Genomic DNA, 14,903 nt, shown 5'->3' on the forward strand with positions numbered 1-14,903 from the left:
TGGCACAGAGCTCCTGGGAGGTTCAGATGTGTTGGTGTCACTGGCAGAAGCCCACAGGCACACATGGGATTGTACGTGTTAAAACACAACCTGAGGCAGCTGCCTGTGCGTCCCAGAGCCGTCCTACCCGCAGCATGGTGCTTCCCAACACAGCACAGCACAGCCAGGGATCAGCACTGCCACCTCAGAGCCCAAGGGACTTAACTCAGTTACCTATGGGGCTTGTCTGCACCAGCCTTGCTCAAGCCTGGAGTGTCTCTCCAGGATCCTCTGCGATATTTGTTTGTTTATATGAAATACTCCAAATTTTCTGCTTAATAACACCAGCTTTTTCCATCTGAGCCAGGAGGGAAGTGCCCATCAGGAAAGCAGCTGGTGAGGGGGGAATTTTCCTCCTTAGTGGTTACTCTGCTCTGCCCATCGTGGCCTCAGCCACACCAGCTCCCAGCTCCTGGGGGTTGGCAGCTGCTGTGTGTGCCCTGAGCTGCTCCCATGATTCAGCATCCTGGCATCCCCATCCTCAGGGCTGTGCAGAAGGCAGTGGCTGGCATGGCACATGGGCACAAGGGAGCTGCTCTGGTCATGCATGGAGCCACTTCAGCTCCCAAGAGCTGAAGAAAGTTGTGACCCCACTGTGTGGCATGAGCTGGAAGCAGTGGCTTATCCTGAGCTGGACCAGGCAAGTCCTGCAGGACTGAGCCCTGCACAGTTGCAGCCAGGGCAGGCTGGGTGGGAAGTGTCCAGGCAGAGAGTGCTCACAGAAGTACAGGAAAGCCCCCACCCCAGAGGGACAGGCCACCCTTGCCAGTTGTCCCCAAGGGCAGTGAATTCCCAGGACTCACCCCATAGCTGGGTCCAGTGCAATTCCCTTGGGATTGTACAGCTCCAGGTCCAGCAGTGTGACACAGGTATCCCCGTTCTTGTTGCAGACGAAGATCCTGTCATCGATGTCATCCACAAAGTAAAAGTTGCCTGTGAGCCAGTCGATGGCCATCTGCTCCACATCTGCGCCGGGAGAGGGAGAGAGGGGGGGTGAGGAAGGGAGGGACAGAGCCAGAAGCTCCCCGGGATCACAAACACCAACACGGCCGAGGAATGAGACCATGGGAGCCATGAACACACTGGGACCTGCACCAGTATGAAGAATCTGCCCTGCTCACCCCACGTGGAGCCACAGGGCACCCACGGCACCCACGGCACCCGCAGCACCCACGGCACCCATGGCAACCCATCCTCTGCTCCCCAGGGAAATGGGACCTGCTGCCCCCAGACAAGCCAGGGAAATCACACACAACCAGGAGAGCATCTGGTGTGAACACCAGGAGAGCATCCTGCAGAAACACTGGGAATTCATCCCACAGGAATACCAGCAGAGCAGGGGGAAGCTCTGCAAGGTGGGTGCTGGAGAAGGGAGCAGGCAGCAGGGAAGGGGAAGGGGCTCCAACAGCAGCACCCAGACAGGACACATAGCAGCGGGGGGAGCCGAGGGCAGATCCTGCTGGGCAAGGTGGGAGCAGAGCTAATCCAGAGCTGCAGGGACACCCCGGGGCCCAGAGCAGGTGAGAGAAAGCACCTGGCACGCAGCGTGTGAGTATTTAATTAAACCAGTGAAAGCCTGTTAAATCGGATCAGCCCAACGTGCCTGAATTCCTGCCTCACCACCAGGTCAGTGCTCAGAGCTGCTCAGCCCCTCCTGTGCCCACCAGGCCAGAGGCCAGGCTGAGGGGCTGCAGAGATCCCAGAGATCCCAAGTGCTCTGGAGAGCTGCCCTTAAGATTAGTGCCCCACAAGACCCCACATCCCCAGTGCTGCAGCACCACAGCCAGCACAGACAGGGATGGGGCACAGCAGCCCTGGTCAGAAGGACCCAGAGGTCAGAGGAACCCAGAGAGCCCTGGAGGAAGGAGCAGAGATGAGGCACAGCAGCCCCCCCATCGCCAGGACCACAAGGCCAGCAGGACTTGAACAGCTCTGGAGGAGCAGGGATGGGGCACAGCAACCTCTCAGCCTGAGCACCCTGTGGTCAGTGAGACCCAGAGAGCCCTGGAGGAGCAGGGAGAGGGGCACAGCAGCCGCCCATCCCCAGCACCCCAAGGTCAGTGAGACCCAGACAGCCCCAGTGGAGCAAGGCCAGACACCACTGATTATTAACCAATGCAGGAGCTCGGGAGGGAAAACATGAATCAAGCCAGGAGGTTTTGCAATGCCCCCACCCACCCTGCTCCCGGGGCTCGTCTGAGTCCATCCACACTGCTGTGCTGGGATGAGCCCATGGGATGAGCACACAGAGAATTCGGGGTGCACAAACTCCAACCCCTGTCCCTGAGTTATCCAGACCAGCTCACTCAGCCCTTCATGGCCCTGGGGACAGGGATGGGGACACACAGCTGGCGGCGATGCCGACAGTGACCCCCCCTCCGGAAGGGTGAGGCCACGGCGCCCGCAGCCACCACCCGGCGAGAGGCAGCTCGTAAAAACAAGTGGAAACAGCCCGAGCCAAGGAATGAGCATCAACCCCAAGCCGAGGCCAGAGCAGGGCTCCCAATGCGCTGCCCAACGTGTTGGGGCTGGCATAGGGCTCCTGGGGCTCCTGCTCCAGCCAGGACCCCCCACCCCAACTCCTGGGGCAAGAGGGGTTTGTGATGAGCAAAAACCACCTAAAAATGTACACTGGGGTGCCGAGGGCCACGTTCTGTCCCTGAGATGGAGTCCTGCTGTCACAACCAGCACCCACCGCTCTCCCCTGCTACCCAGCCAGCATCCCAAAACCCCCCTGTGACGCGGGGAGGGGGCGGCAGGGCCCTGCCGGGGAGAGAAACACTTCAGCAAAGGGATGTGCAAGAATTCCCCAAAAAAAGCAGGTCTTGGCTGGCGCCTGCGTGGCTGAGTCAGAGTCACAGGACCGCGGGAGCGATCCAAGCAGGGGCGGATGGGGAGCGTTGGCAGAAAGGCACAGGGGCCCTCGCCCTCCACCCACGGCTGCAGACCCCCGGGTTCTCCTCCTCGAGGGGCTCCAACCATCTCTGTCTCATCACCAGCACCCCTTTCCCTCCGAGCCGGAGCTGAGCCCATCTGAGCCAGAGCTGAGTCCAGCCCAACACTCAAAGAGGAATCCAAAGGGAAAACGGCCAAAACAAGCCACAGACTTCCAGCCCCACACTGCCCTCCCACCCATCCTGCCACAGCCCCCTCTTCCATGGGAGCAGAGGGTCCTGGTCCACCCGGAGGTCTCCGGACAGGCCCCAGCTCCGAGCAGGGGAGCACAGGGCCAGGGGGCTGGGGGTGACGCAAGCACTTGCTCCTCTCCCAGGCTGTATTTTTGCAGCTGGAAAGCATTACCCTCCTCAAAGGCTTTTGTTTTCCAGCTTTGCTCCTTCTCTCCCTGCTCACCACCCTCCCCTGTTCATCGCAGGAATCACTTTTTATGTTTTTTATTATCATCATCATCATCATCGTTGTTGTTGTTATTTTCCTCATCATTACAATAATAATAATTATTACTATTATTATTATTTTCAGCTCTTTCTTCTAGCCTCAGCTAAACCTGGATTTCCTCTTGAACTTTTGGTGGAAGCTAATTTAGAAAATGTCTATTTTTAACCCCTGGCATTGGCCTGCAGAAACCTTAACTTCCCTCCTTCCCAATCTTTGGAGAGGGAGTGGGGGGCACAGAGTCTCCCCCTGTGTCCCCTCTCGCAGCCCAGGGATGCTGCCATGGCCATGTGTGGCCATGAAAACACACCTTGGGCCCCTCTGAGGGAACCAGCAGGGATGAACCCGTCCCCTGGAGGGGTCATACATGACTTCCATGCAGAATCCAGGGGGCAGAGACCACCTCCCCTCCCTCCTGCAGCCCCCCGCGGGTGCCTCTCCCCAATTCCCACCCTGCAATCAATTCCTCCTCCTTGCTCAACCTCGGTGGGGCGTTTCGGGCGATTGCGACACACCGCGCTCATTTCCCAAGATTTATTTATTTGAGAGCGTTTGGAAGGGAGCTGGTGGGGGCAGAGAGCGGGGAATGTCGGCTTTCCAAGGCTCTTCCTGGGAGAGGCAGCCAAAAAACCTCATGGGGATAGGGTCTAGGCCAGCAGCCCCACTCAGGGGGGAGGTGGCCTTGCCAGCAAGGAGGGCAGATGGAGGGAGCACCAAGAACTTCATCAAAGTTGCTCAACACAGATGGGTTGGCAACTTCAGCAAACCCCAAACAGCACAGCTGTTTCCTGGTTTCACACCAGCCATGGCCCAAGTGATCCCCACCGAGCTGTTCCTGCCACAAAATTCTGCGTGTCACACTCTGCTTGGATTTTCCCTTCCCACAGAATCCCAAAATGGTTTGGGTCAGAAGAGATCTTAAAGATCATCTTGTTCCACCCCCCTGCCATGGGCAGGGACACCTTCCACTATCCTACGTTGCTCCAAGCCCTGTCCAACCTGGTCATGGGCACTTCCAGGGATGGGGCAGCGACAGCTGCTCTGGGAAATCCATTCCAAGACCTCACCACCCTCACATGGAGGAATTTCTTCCCAAAATTCCACCTAACCCTGCTCTGTGTCAGTGGGAAGCCATTCCCTGTGCCTGTCACTCCAGGCCTCTGCCCCAAGTCCTTCTCCAGCTCTCCTGGAGCCTCTTTGGGTACTGGAAGATGTTCTGAGCTCTCTCTGGAGCCTTCTCAGCTCCCAGCCCTCCCAGCCTGGCTCCATGGCAGAGCTCTCCAGCCCTCAGAGTATCTCCATGCCCCCCTCTGGCCACGTCCTTCTTCTTCCAGGATCCCAGAGCTCCAGATGGGACAGTCCCACTCAAAGAACTCCTTGACACAAGTGGCTCATGGACCCCACAATTCCCACTGGAGCTGCAGCCCGAGGTTCTCCCTCCTTTAACCTGGGCCACCCGATTTATCCCACTCCCAGTGAGGCACTGCAGGGCTGTGTGGGTTTTTTGGGGAAGGAGCTTTGCTGACCCAGCACATAACTTTGCTCTGCATGAATCAGTTGCTGTGCAGTCTGCAAACACATCAATTGTGGCCTGACAGGAGGAGGAAGGAAACACACAATCTTCCCTTGGATTAAACCAGGGATTTCGACAGTCCCCAAACAGCTGCGAGGGGGACGCAGCCACTCAGCAGCTCCTGCATAGCTGAGCGAGGAGAAGGAGAAACCCCCTATATCCACAAAGGTTCAACAAGCTCAGGAACCAACACAGCAAAGAAAAAATCCCTGAATTCCAGAATCCTTGAGGTTGGAAAAACCCTACAGGACCATCGAGTCCAACCTGTGACCAATCCCTGACAGAGCCCTGAGTGCCAGGTCCAGCTGCCCCTCAGACATCTCCAGGGATGGGCACTCCACCACCTCCCTAAGCAGCCTCTTCCAATGCCTGACCACCCTTTCCATGAAGAAATTCCTCCTGAAACATGTGGATGTGGCACCTGGGGACATGCTTCAATGATGACCTGGCATCACTGACTTGATGGTTGGGCTCAAGGGTCTTCGAGGGGTTTTCTAACCTTAATAATTCCATGATTCTAAGTCTGGGTGAAACTTCCCAGCTACCTCTCAAGGGAGCACCCCCAGGAGAGCAGGACAGGGATGGTGGGCAGGAGAGGCCCCAGCTCTGCTTGAAGCAGCCAGAAACATCGCTGGGCACAGAACTCCAACATCAAATCCTCCTTCCCGTTCTGGTGAGGATTTCCCCCTTGCCCCAGCACTTGGGGCAGAGAACAGAGATGGACCAACCTCTGCTGCCAACATCTGGCTTTAAATGAAGAATAATAAAGAAAAAATAAAGAATACTGATGTCCAATAAACGCACATCTACAGCAACAGCCAGTTCTTGCTTTCCCAGGATGAACCAGCTCTGACACAAACCCCAAGTTCCTCAGGAGGCTCTAAGAGAACATCAGAGCTGCCCATCCACACCACATCCCATGGAGATCCTGCTTGGAGAGCAGCAGACACCGCATCTCCTGCTCCAGGCGGGGGCAAGCAGGGGCTGTGGCCAACTTGCCACCCAGTGAGACACCCAGGCGGGCAGACAGCCACCCCACGAGCCCCCCCGGGTGCCTGGAGCTGCCGGCACGCGGCCTCGGTGCAAAAACAGCTTGGAAAAGTTGCCGAATGTTCTGGCTCAGAAACGCCAGCGGCAGCACAGGAACGGAGGCTCGTCAGGAATGCGCTCCCCAGGGCTGCTCAAATACATCGGTTTCCTACTTTCCTTTTTTATAGGGAATGATCCGTTTGATACATTTACATAATACCATAATCTGGAGGAATTTCTGCCTCTTCCCTCCACAGACATCCTCTCCCCGGGAGAACAAGACCGTCTCTGTGACGGCACCGCGCTCCGTGGATAAACACTGCTCCTGGGGACAATTTTCTTTAATTAGAAGTATGTTAACAGGACAAGCACAAAGACAAACTCCCGCCCCGAAGGGCGCCGGACGCTGGACAGACACCCCGAGCCCCCGAGGGTCCAGCACACCCCCTCTGCTCCCAGGAACAGCCAAGTCCTTGTGTCCCAGCAAGGCAGGAGGGGACGGCAGAGGGGACGGCCACCACCATACACGGCCACGGCCGTCACGTCAGCCTCGTTCCCTCAGCAAACCAGGCTCAAAAATAAATAAATTCACCCCCCTCTCTACTAAGATGTTTAGCTGCGAGGAGGAACCGCTGGGTGGAAGCCGGTGGCCCACGGCCAGGATGTCTGACTCGGTGCTGGGATGGATCCCTGGGGCTCTGTGCACACTCACGCCCGCCCCTGCACAAGCCAAACGTTCCTTGGGGTTGACACGGCACCCCCGGGCTGTGCAGCCCCCGCAGAGGGACATCCCAGGCTGGGGACAGATGCTGGAGCACTGTCCTACTCCAGGGAGCCCTGAGACCCCCAGCCCATGTGTCTCTCTGTGCCTTGGACCCCCAGTGCAGCACCACGGCTGCATCTGAAGGGGAACCATGTCCAAGGGATCACTGGCACCTCTCCAGCCCCTCACTGACACCGTCTTCAGCTCCTCAGGGTGGGGACACCCCAAACTTTCACTCCTCCCCGTGTCCTGGCTCAACCCCACAGCATCCCTGCAGAGCCTGGCTGAGGCACCGGAGGTGGGAAGAGCAGGAACAGGGAAGGAACGAGAGCTCTGGGCTGCGTGGAGGGCAGCCAAGGGACTGCTAATTACTCTGCCTTAATGAGACCATTCCATGGGCACAAATATTCCACAGAGGCCGAGGCAGGGACAGGGCACTTGGCTTCCTTCTGGGTGAGAGGAGAGAGACACAGGCTCGACTGGAACCCGGGACCGTCACTGGGGTGATCTGGGGGGAGGGGGGGATCAGAAAGCAGAAATGGGGCCAGCACAGGCAGGAAGGGTCCCAAGGGGATTCTGCAGTGAGCCTGGCACAAGGCAGGGAGGGTCGGACACACAGATGTGTGCTGGGACAGACGGATGTGCGCGGGGACAGACACGCTGCGGTCCATGTGAAAGCAAACCCATCCCTGGGCACAAGCATCCTGATGACTCAGGACATTCATGTCACTCTTTTGTCTCCAGCAACGTGGGAATGCAGCTCACTCCTGCCACCAGGTCTTGGTGGGGGGGGAGGTCTCAGTCCCCTTGGAAGATTTATTTCTGTTCCCTGTGAAGGGAAGCACCAGGTAAGGGGAGTCAGAGGTGCTGGGCAGAGCCACAGCAGGGTCCTGTCAGATCTTTAACAGACTGATTAAAATCACCATCATGGTGCTGTCCTCTGGTGTGAGTGCACGGCTCCAGACATGGCCCTCAGTCCCTGTTCCCTCCATCCCCTGCTCGCTCCAGCTCCTGCTCTCCTTCATACCCTGCTCCCACCAAATCCCTGCTCTCCCTTATCCCTTTCTCCCACCCATCCCCTGCTGCCCCCTATTCCCTGCTCTTATTCATCCCCTGCTCCCCCGTTCCCTTTTCCCCCCATTCCCTGCTCCCCCCATTCCCTGCTCCCCCCATTCCCTGCTTCCCCCATTCCCTGCTCTGTCCAGCCCCTGCTTCCATCCATGCTGATCCCTGCTCTCCCCTATCCTTTGCTCCCCTCCATGTCCTGCTCCCATTTATCCCTGAGTCCCATTTTTCCTCTGCTCCCATTTATTCCCTGCTCTCCTCCATCCTCTGCTCTGCCCCTGCTCCTGTTTTCCTTCATCGCTGCCACAAGAACAGCCATAAACAGTTAAAAAAAAACCAAACCCAACAGAAAGGAACCACGAGATGAAGTTACCAATCATCCCGCTCTCCTGCCAAGTGAGTTCACGTCGGAGCCTCTTTCTTGGCCAGGATGAGGCAGCAAGGAAGAAAAATAGCTTTCCATGCAAAGTGGGGGAAGAAATGTACTTGGATTCCTCTGAAGAGCAACACTGCCCTGAAATCAATCTGTCCCAGCGCCCACAGTTCCTCTGCCTGCTGGCAGCAGGACAGGCCATTCCCAGTGACAGGGCTGAAATGGAGTCAATGAAAACACCCTCTGAGTTGGGCAGGATGGGATTGATGCTGCCCAGGAAGGTGTTTTAATGGTGGCCAGATTGCTGGTGTTTACGGTTTATAATGCACTCGGGATCAAATGTCCTGATATTTCAAACCCCTTCCTGGGGGCTTGTTTTATAAAGGAAAACAACAAACCTTAAATTGAGAAATAATAAATTACAGCACCTCCACAGCTCTTTCCCAGCAGCCTCACGTGGATCCTGCCAGGCTGCAGAATTCCTGCCTGCTCTGCCTGGGAAAGCAGTGCTGGACTGGGAAGGAGCAGAGCTAGGACTGGGAAAGCAGTGCTGGGACTGGGAGAGCAGTGCTGGGACTGGGAATGAACACTGCTGGGATCAGGAAGGATCAGTGCTGGGACTGGGAATGAGCAGTGTTGAGACTGGGAATGAGCAGTGCTGGACTGGGAAGGAGCAGTGCAGGACTGGGAATGATCAGTGCTGGACTGGGAAGGAGCAGAGCTAGGACTGGGAAAGCAGTGCTGGACTGGGAGAGCAGTGCTGGGATTGGGAAGGAGCAGTTCTGGGATTGGGAGAGCAGTGCTGGGACTGGGAAGAAGCAGTGCTGGACTGGGAGAGCAGTGCTGGGACTGGGAGAGCAGTGCCGGGATTGGGAAGGAGCAGTGCTGGACTGGGAGAGCAGTGCTGGTTTTGGGAAGGAGCAGTGCTGGACTGGGAGAGCAGTGCTGCGACTGGGAAGGAGCAGTGCTGGACTGGAAGAGCAGTGCTGGGACTGGGAAGAAGCAGTGCTGGACTGGGAGAGCAGTGCTGCGACTGGGAAGAAGCAGTGCTGGACTGGGAGAGCAGTGCTGGGACTGGGAAGAAGCAGTGCTGGGACTGGGAAGGAGCAGTGCTGGACTGGGAGAGCAGTGCTGGTTTTGGGAAGGAGCAGTGCTGGACTGGGAGAGCAGTGCTGGACTGGGAGAGCAGTGCTGCGACTGGGAAGGAGCAGTGCTGGGACTGGGAAGGAGCAGTGCTGGACTGGGAGAGCAGTGCTGGGCTTGGGAAGGAGCAGCACCAGAGCTGGGATGAAGCAGGGCCAGCTCCTGACACCTCCCAGCACAATAAATACATTTCCTGGCATCACCAAGCTCCTGGTTCTGACCGTGCAAAAAGCCACGGAAAAGGGGAAAAGAAAAGCTAAAGAGCATGAGAAGGGGAAGGGGAAGGGGAAGGGGAAGGGGAAGGGGAAGGGGAAGGGGAAGGGGAAGGGGAAGGGGAAGGGGAAGGGGAAGGAAGAGACACAAGGGAGCCACCCCAAGAGCCACGGGGAAGCCCAGCGCTCTGGCTCCTGACACGTGTTCCCCAGTATTTTTCCACAGTCCAAGCAAAAGGCTCCTGCCTTCCCCTGAGAGCCGAGTGTCACCCGATCACAGCGCACCGGACACGGGGATTTAACGCCGCTGTCAACGCCACTGTGGACGCCCAGAGGTGACCAGCACAGTTTTGGACTGCTGCCAGCTAAAGGTGGCCTCCTAAAGATGGTCCTGGCCTCTGTGCACACTCTAGGGAGGTGCTCCCACCTCCTGCTGTCACCTCTAGGGGACAGGGACATGAATCCAATGGAAGGAGGCACAAATCCCCCAGCACAGCTGTCCCAGCCCTGGGTCCATGGCTGAGCAATGAGGATTGCTCAAGGATGTGATCCCTTGAAGACAAACAGCCCCAGGATGAGGGGGGCAAGGCCAGCAGGATAAGCTTGGAGAGCTGGGGAATCTGGGGAGGCAGAGCGCTCCATCCAGGACATGGGAAGCAGCAACACAAGAGCCCAGCAACCGATTTTAATTATTATTTTTTAGTGCTCTGTTTGGCTCTGAAATTCCTTGGAAGCCCAACTCCAAACAAACAAGGACATTGTCTGGGGAAACACGTGGAGGCTGGAATCTGGTTGAGAAAACCCACAGGATCACAAAGTCCTCAGAGGTCAAGGATCTGCCACAGAGCACAGAGGTTCCAAGGGGAGCTGTGACAGCCCTGCCCCAGTCCCCAGCTGTCCCCTGCCCCATGCCATAGGGGCTCAGGGCTGACAGGGGGCTCACAGTGAACGCCCCTGTGCCATCCCGATGTTCCAAGGGCTCGGAGCAGCCTCGGCACAGGCACGTGCCTCTGTCCTTGAGCACGATGCCTGCCAGGATCCTCCTAGAAAGGAACACTGCGGGATTGTCACACGGAGCAGAGGAGAGGGACAGCAGGATGGGAGGAAGGATAAGACAAGCTCCCCTTGTTACAATTCAGTGCTGGCAGGAAGGATGAGCCCTTCCCATGCCATCGCTTGTGCCTCATCCTCATCACGGGGGTGAGCACAGAGGGACACTGGGCTCCCAGGGCTGGCAGGATGGTGTCACTTCCAAGGTCCCTGCCGAGATGGGGACGGGCTGGACCCCTGCTGAGTGAGGGACCACGTCATCCCACCTGTCCTGGCCATTGGCACCATGCCCCACTGAGGTGCCCAGAGCCCCCCCCAGCCCACTCTGACTGATGGCAGAGAGAAATTATCCAATTCCAACACGAAGTAGGAATTTTTGTAAGAGAAATGGACGGAAGGCTTCACCAGCCTCTGATTTTTAGTGTGTCCCCAGAAAAAGACCTGGGGGTAGGGAACCAGCCAGCTGAGATCAACTGAGAAAATCAGTGCCTGTGACAAATATCCACGGGCAGCGAGGTGGGAGCCAAGGGGGCAGCACTGCGGGAAGTGCCGCAGCTCCTGAGCTTGTGGAGAGCAAAAAGCTTTGCGAGTGTAAAAGACCAGGGGAACAGCAAAGCTCTGAGGACAGCGGGTCGTGCCAAGGGCTGTTAACAGCCTTCATTTAACACATCTCCCACAGCACAAGTGACAGTAATCTCTGCAGGAGAGGAGCAGGACAGGGAGGCAGGGGAGCTATCAGAGCCAGGCTGTGGCACCGAGCATCCTCTGGCAGCTGGAGCTGCTGCTTTCCAGCCCCTCAGCATCAATCTCCCCCCATCAGGTGCCAGCTCAAGCCCCATTAGCAGCAGGCACCAAGGAGGCCCCACTCCTGCTGGGAGCAGATAATGCCATAAAGAAGCAAATAAAGAGGGAAACCACTAATTGGATTCATGGGTCTCGACAGTGTCCTGCTGGAGAGTGACATTATCTCTTCATCCTGACCCCCCAGCACCCGACTCAGCACCGGGGGAATTCACTCCTCCACTTCCTTTGTGCTGATAAACTAGCCTCACTGTGAGGGAGCCTTCAGAGAACAGAGACCCCCTAAATCCCAGAGACCCCCCCCTAAATCCCAGGAGAGGAGCAGGAAACTGAGCACTGTCCTGCCCAATGCCATGTTATCGCCTGCGAGAGCAAAGGGTGAGGCCTCTCCCTAAAAATACACCCTGCCCTAAAAATACACAGGGTGAGCTTAAATTAACTGTGAATACACACCCTCGGCAGCACCCACAGCCTGCCCAGTCCAGCCACACACAGACCCCGGGACCCCCAGGACCCCTGGGACCCCCAGGATCCCAGCTCACACCCCACTGCCATCAGCAGAGAATTTCACTGGGCTCCAAGATCCACCCAAGACCTTCACTCTTTTGCAGAGATCCGTTCATATGAGTTCATCCAATTTGCTGGACGAGACATTGCTCATCCAACAAGTGGGGGAAAAGGGTTCCCTCTTGCTTCAGGCCTCCCTGGAAGCTTCCCCAATTTTAGGAGGCAAAAGACACCCCGCAAGGGATGACACCAGGGAAGCAAAAACCTGACAGTGACCCACTGCAAACCCCAGATTCCCCAGTTCCACCCTGACTGACTCGGACAAAGGATAAAGCCAGTGACAGGAATGGTGTCCCACATCCCGGCTCTCCAGCTGTGACACCCATCCGCTTTCCCCATGGGGGGACCCCACCAGCTCCACTGCTCTGTGCAGGCAGGGAAGGTTCTGGAAGCCCATAGGGACCCCCCCCCCTTGGGCCTGACTCAGAGAGCACCAAAATCCCAACCAGTAACCCTCCTGTACTGGCAGAGCTGGGACCAGCAAGCCCAATCAGGACACAGAGCTGGAACCACGCTCATTCTGGCCACGGAGCCACCAGCAGAAGGAAACTGCCACCAGCCACTCACACTGTGACTCAGTGGCACCCACAGAAGCACCTTTGTGTTGGGAGTTTGTTCTTGGTCACTTTTTGGGGTGGGACTCGGTCAAATTTTTAGGGTGGGATCAAAAGAAGCAAGAACTGCCATCCCAAAACCTGTCACACAGGTAGTGGCTCCACTCCTCCCTGTATCCCATTTCGTCATATCTGCACACCAAGAAACAAATCAACTTGATAGAAATAATAATAAAAGAGAAGGGAATGACCTGTGGGAAGCTGCCTCCTTCCCAATTTCACCCACCACGGCCTGGAGACAGTGGGGCAGACGCAAGGAACTGGGGATGGGGGAGCAGGATGGGGGTCTCGAGGGGAGTGGGCACTCACGGTGCAGGCTCAGGGAGATGTTGATGGATCGTTCCTCCACAAAGCCCTTCAGGTTGGGGATCTTGGCACACTTGAGGATAGTCTGGGAGGCACTGTCACCCACGTGGACCCAGCACACCGTGTCCTCCACATAGTTGAAGTCCATGGCCGTGGTCTGCTTGGCACTGGTGGGGGTGATGTTGGGCACGGGGGCTCCGCTCAGGTACGTGGCCAGGATGTTCTGGGAGTTGGCAATGAGCAGCACAGGAGGGCGATCCACGGGCTCTGGGGGCAAGGAGGGGACAATGGGGTCAGGGCACACCTCAACCCCATTGAGGTGTACCCCCCAGGGAAGAGCTCAGGGCAGGACTATGGTCTGCAGAGCTGCCTCGAAGCACCACACTCCCCCTGCCAAAGCTCTCACCATTTTTGGCTTTGCAGGATCTGTTATCTGGCTGCAGGAGATACCCCTCGACACAGCTACACGTGTAGGAGCCCTCTGTGTTGCTGCACGTCTGGCTGCAGGTCCCGTACACAGTGCATTCATCAAAGTCTAGGAAAAACAGGAAAAAACCCAAGGTTTAGACCAGAAAAAAAACACCTCTTTTGCTGACTGAAGAGGGAATGAAGCTCCCCAGTTTCTCCAAGGTAGAGCTGGAGAGGAGGGCATGATCCCTGAGCCAAAGAGACCCTCACATCAGCCTGCTACAGAATCCAAGGAACCCTCATGTCAACATTCTGAGGAGTCAGAGGGACCCTCACATCAGCCTCCAGAGGAATTGAAGGGACCCTCATATTGGACTCCAAGGAATCACCTTCCAAGGCCACCCCATGACCAGGCAGACAGCCCAGCATCAGCTGCAGCAGGACAGCCCCTGCCTGGCCACTGAGCCTCCCCCCAGCTCTGCACCTCCATTCCCACTCCAAATCCCTCTAATCTCCAGCTCCCAAACCCCTGGCTTGGCTGCTCTTTCTTCTGGCAGATGGAAGTGATATAACCCCCAGAGCTCTGTGCCAGAGCAGGGAATGGTCCCTTCCACCACATGAAAGAGATGAAGCCATCACAATCTCTCACTTCCAGATTTGTTTCCATCACATCAATGCCATCAATTCTTGCTGCGACCCTCTCCTATTTTTCCCATCCTCTCTGAGGCAGGGACACCTCAGCATGCACCAGCCCCTGACTCCATTCACAAAGACAAAGCCTTTTCCTTATTCCCAGTATTCCTCACTCAGGCTTTTGGGAGCCATATCCACATGGGAGCCCCATCCCATGGATCCTATCCCATCTCATCCTCAGCACTGCTGTGGGATGGTGGCATTGGCCACATCCCCAAGGAGCCACCTTGGAGGTCACCTGCATAGAGGGAGGGCTTTGCCCACCCCAGACCCACCTCTGCAGCTCCTCCTGTCCTCAGCCAACTGGAAGGAGTGGTTGCAGTAGCAGATGGGGCCAGACAGCGTCGGTGCACAGTGGTGCTGGCAGCCCAGCGCCGAGCAGTTGGCCAGTTGTTCTGCAGGGACAAAGGTGGAAGAGAGAGGATGTCACCAAAGGAGGAATACGATGGACACCAAGGACCAAGGGTTGGGTGAGCAGGACCACCAGACACCCCACCAGGATTTGTTGGGAGACTTCACACTGCTCCCACCTCACCAGAGAGGAGAAGGATTGAGCCCCTCAGCAGAGGGAGGGAAGATGTGGGATACTCAGCTGCTCCAGGGCAGGGGGGTCTGAGCAGCCCCTGCCATCTCCAGTGCTGCTGACTCCGTGTCACTTCCAGGGGTAGCTGAGACCTGGCACCCCTTGTGCAGGGGAGTGGCATGGGATGCAGTTCCAGGGTATCCTGAGGGATGTGGATGCACCAGAGAGCCCAGAGGTCCCCTCCTGTCCTACTCTGGAGTGCTCAGAGGGGACAGTGTGGGGGTTCAGCATGGGGGCTCCACTGGCATTACCACCCCCAGGATGTCTGCAAAGGCAGCAGAGAGTCCCCAA

At 57.0% G+C, this 14,903-nt stretch overlaps 1 protein-coding gene across 1 annotated transcript in view; it reads right to left on the reverse strand.

Annotated features, from left to right (window-relative positions):
• The window catches only part of LRP1 (LDL receptor related protein 1), a 65,132-nt gene that overhangs the window by 41,474 nt on the left and 8,755 nt on the right, over positions 1-14,903 (reverse strand). Inside the window, exons 5-8 of the mRNA XM_062510839.1 lie at positions 14,305-14,424; positions 13,335-13,463; positions 12,932-13,195; positions 843-1,005 (exon numbers count right to left, since the gene is read on the reverse strand). Of these exons, the coding sequence (XP_062366823.1) occupies positions 843-1,005; positions 12,932-13,195; positions 13,335-13,463; positions 14,305-14,424 (676 nt within the window). The remainder of the gene's footprint in view (positions 1-842; positions 1,006-12,931; positions 13,196-13,334; positions 13,464-14,304; positions 14,425-14,903) is intronic.

The sequence above is a fragment of the Cinclus cinclus genome, chromosome 30, assembly GCF_963662255.1.
Source record: "Cinclus cinclus chromosome 30, bCinCin1.1, whole genome shotgun sequence".
NCBI classification, from domain to species: Eukaryota; Metazoa; Chordata; class Aves; order Passeriformes; family Cinclidae; genus Cinclus; species Cinclus cinclus.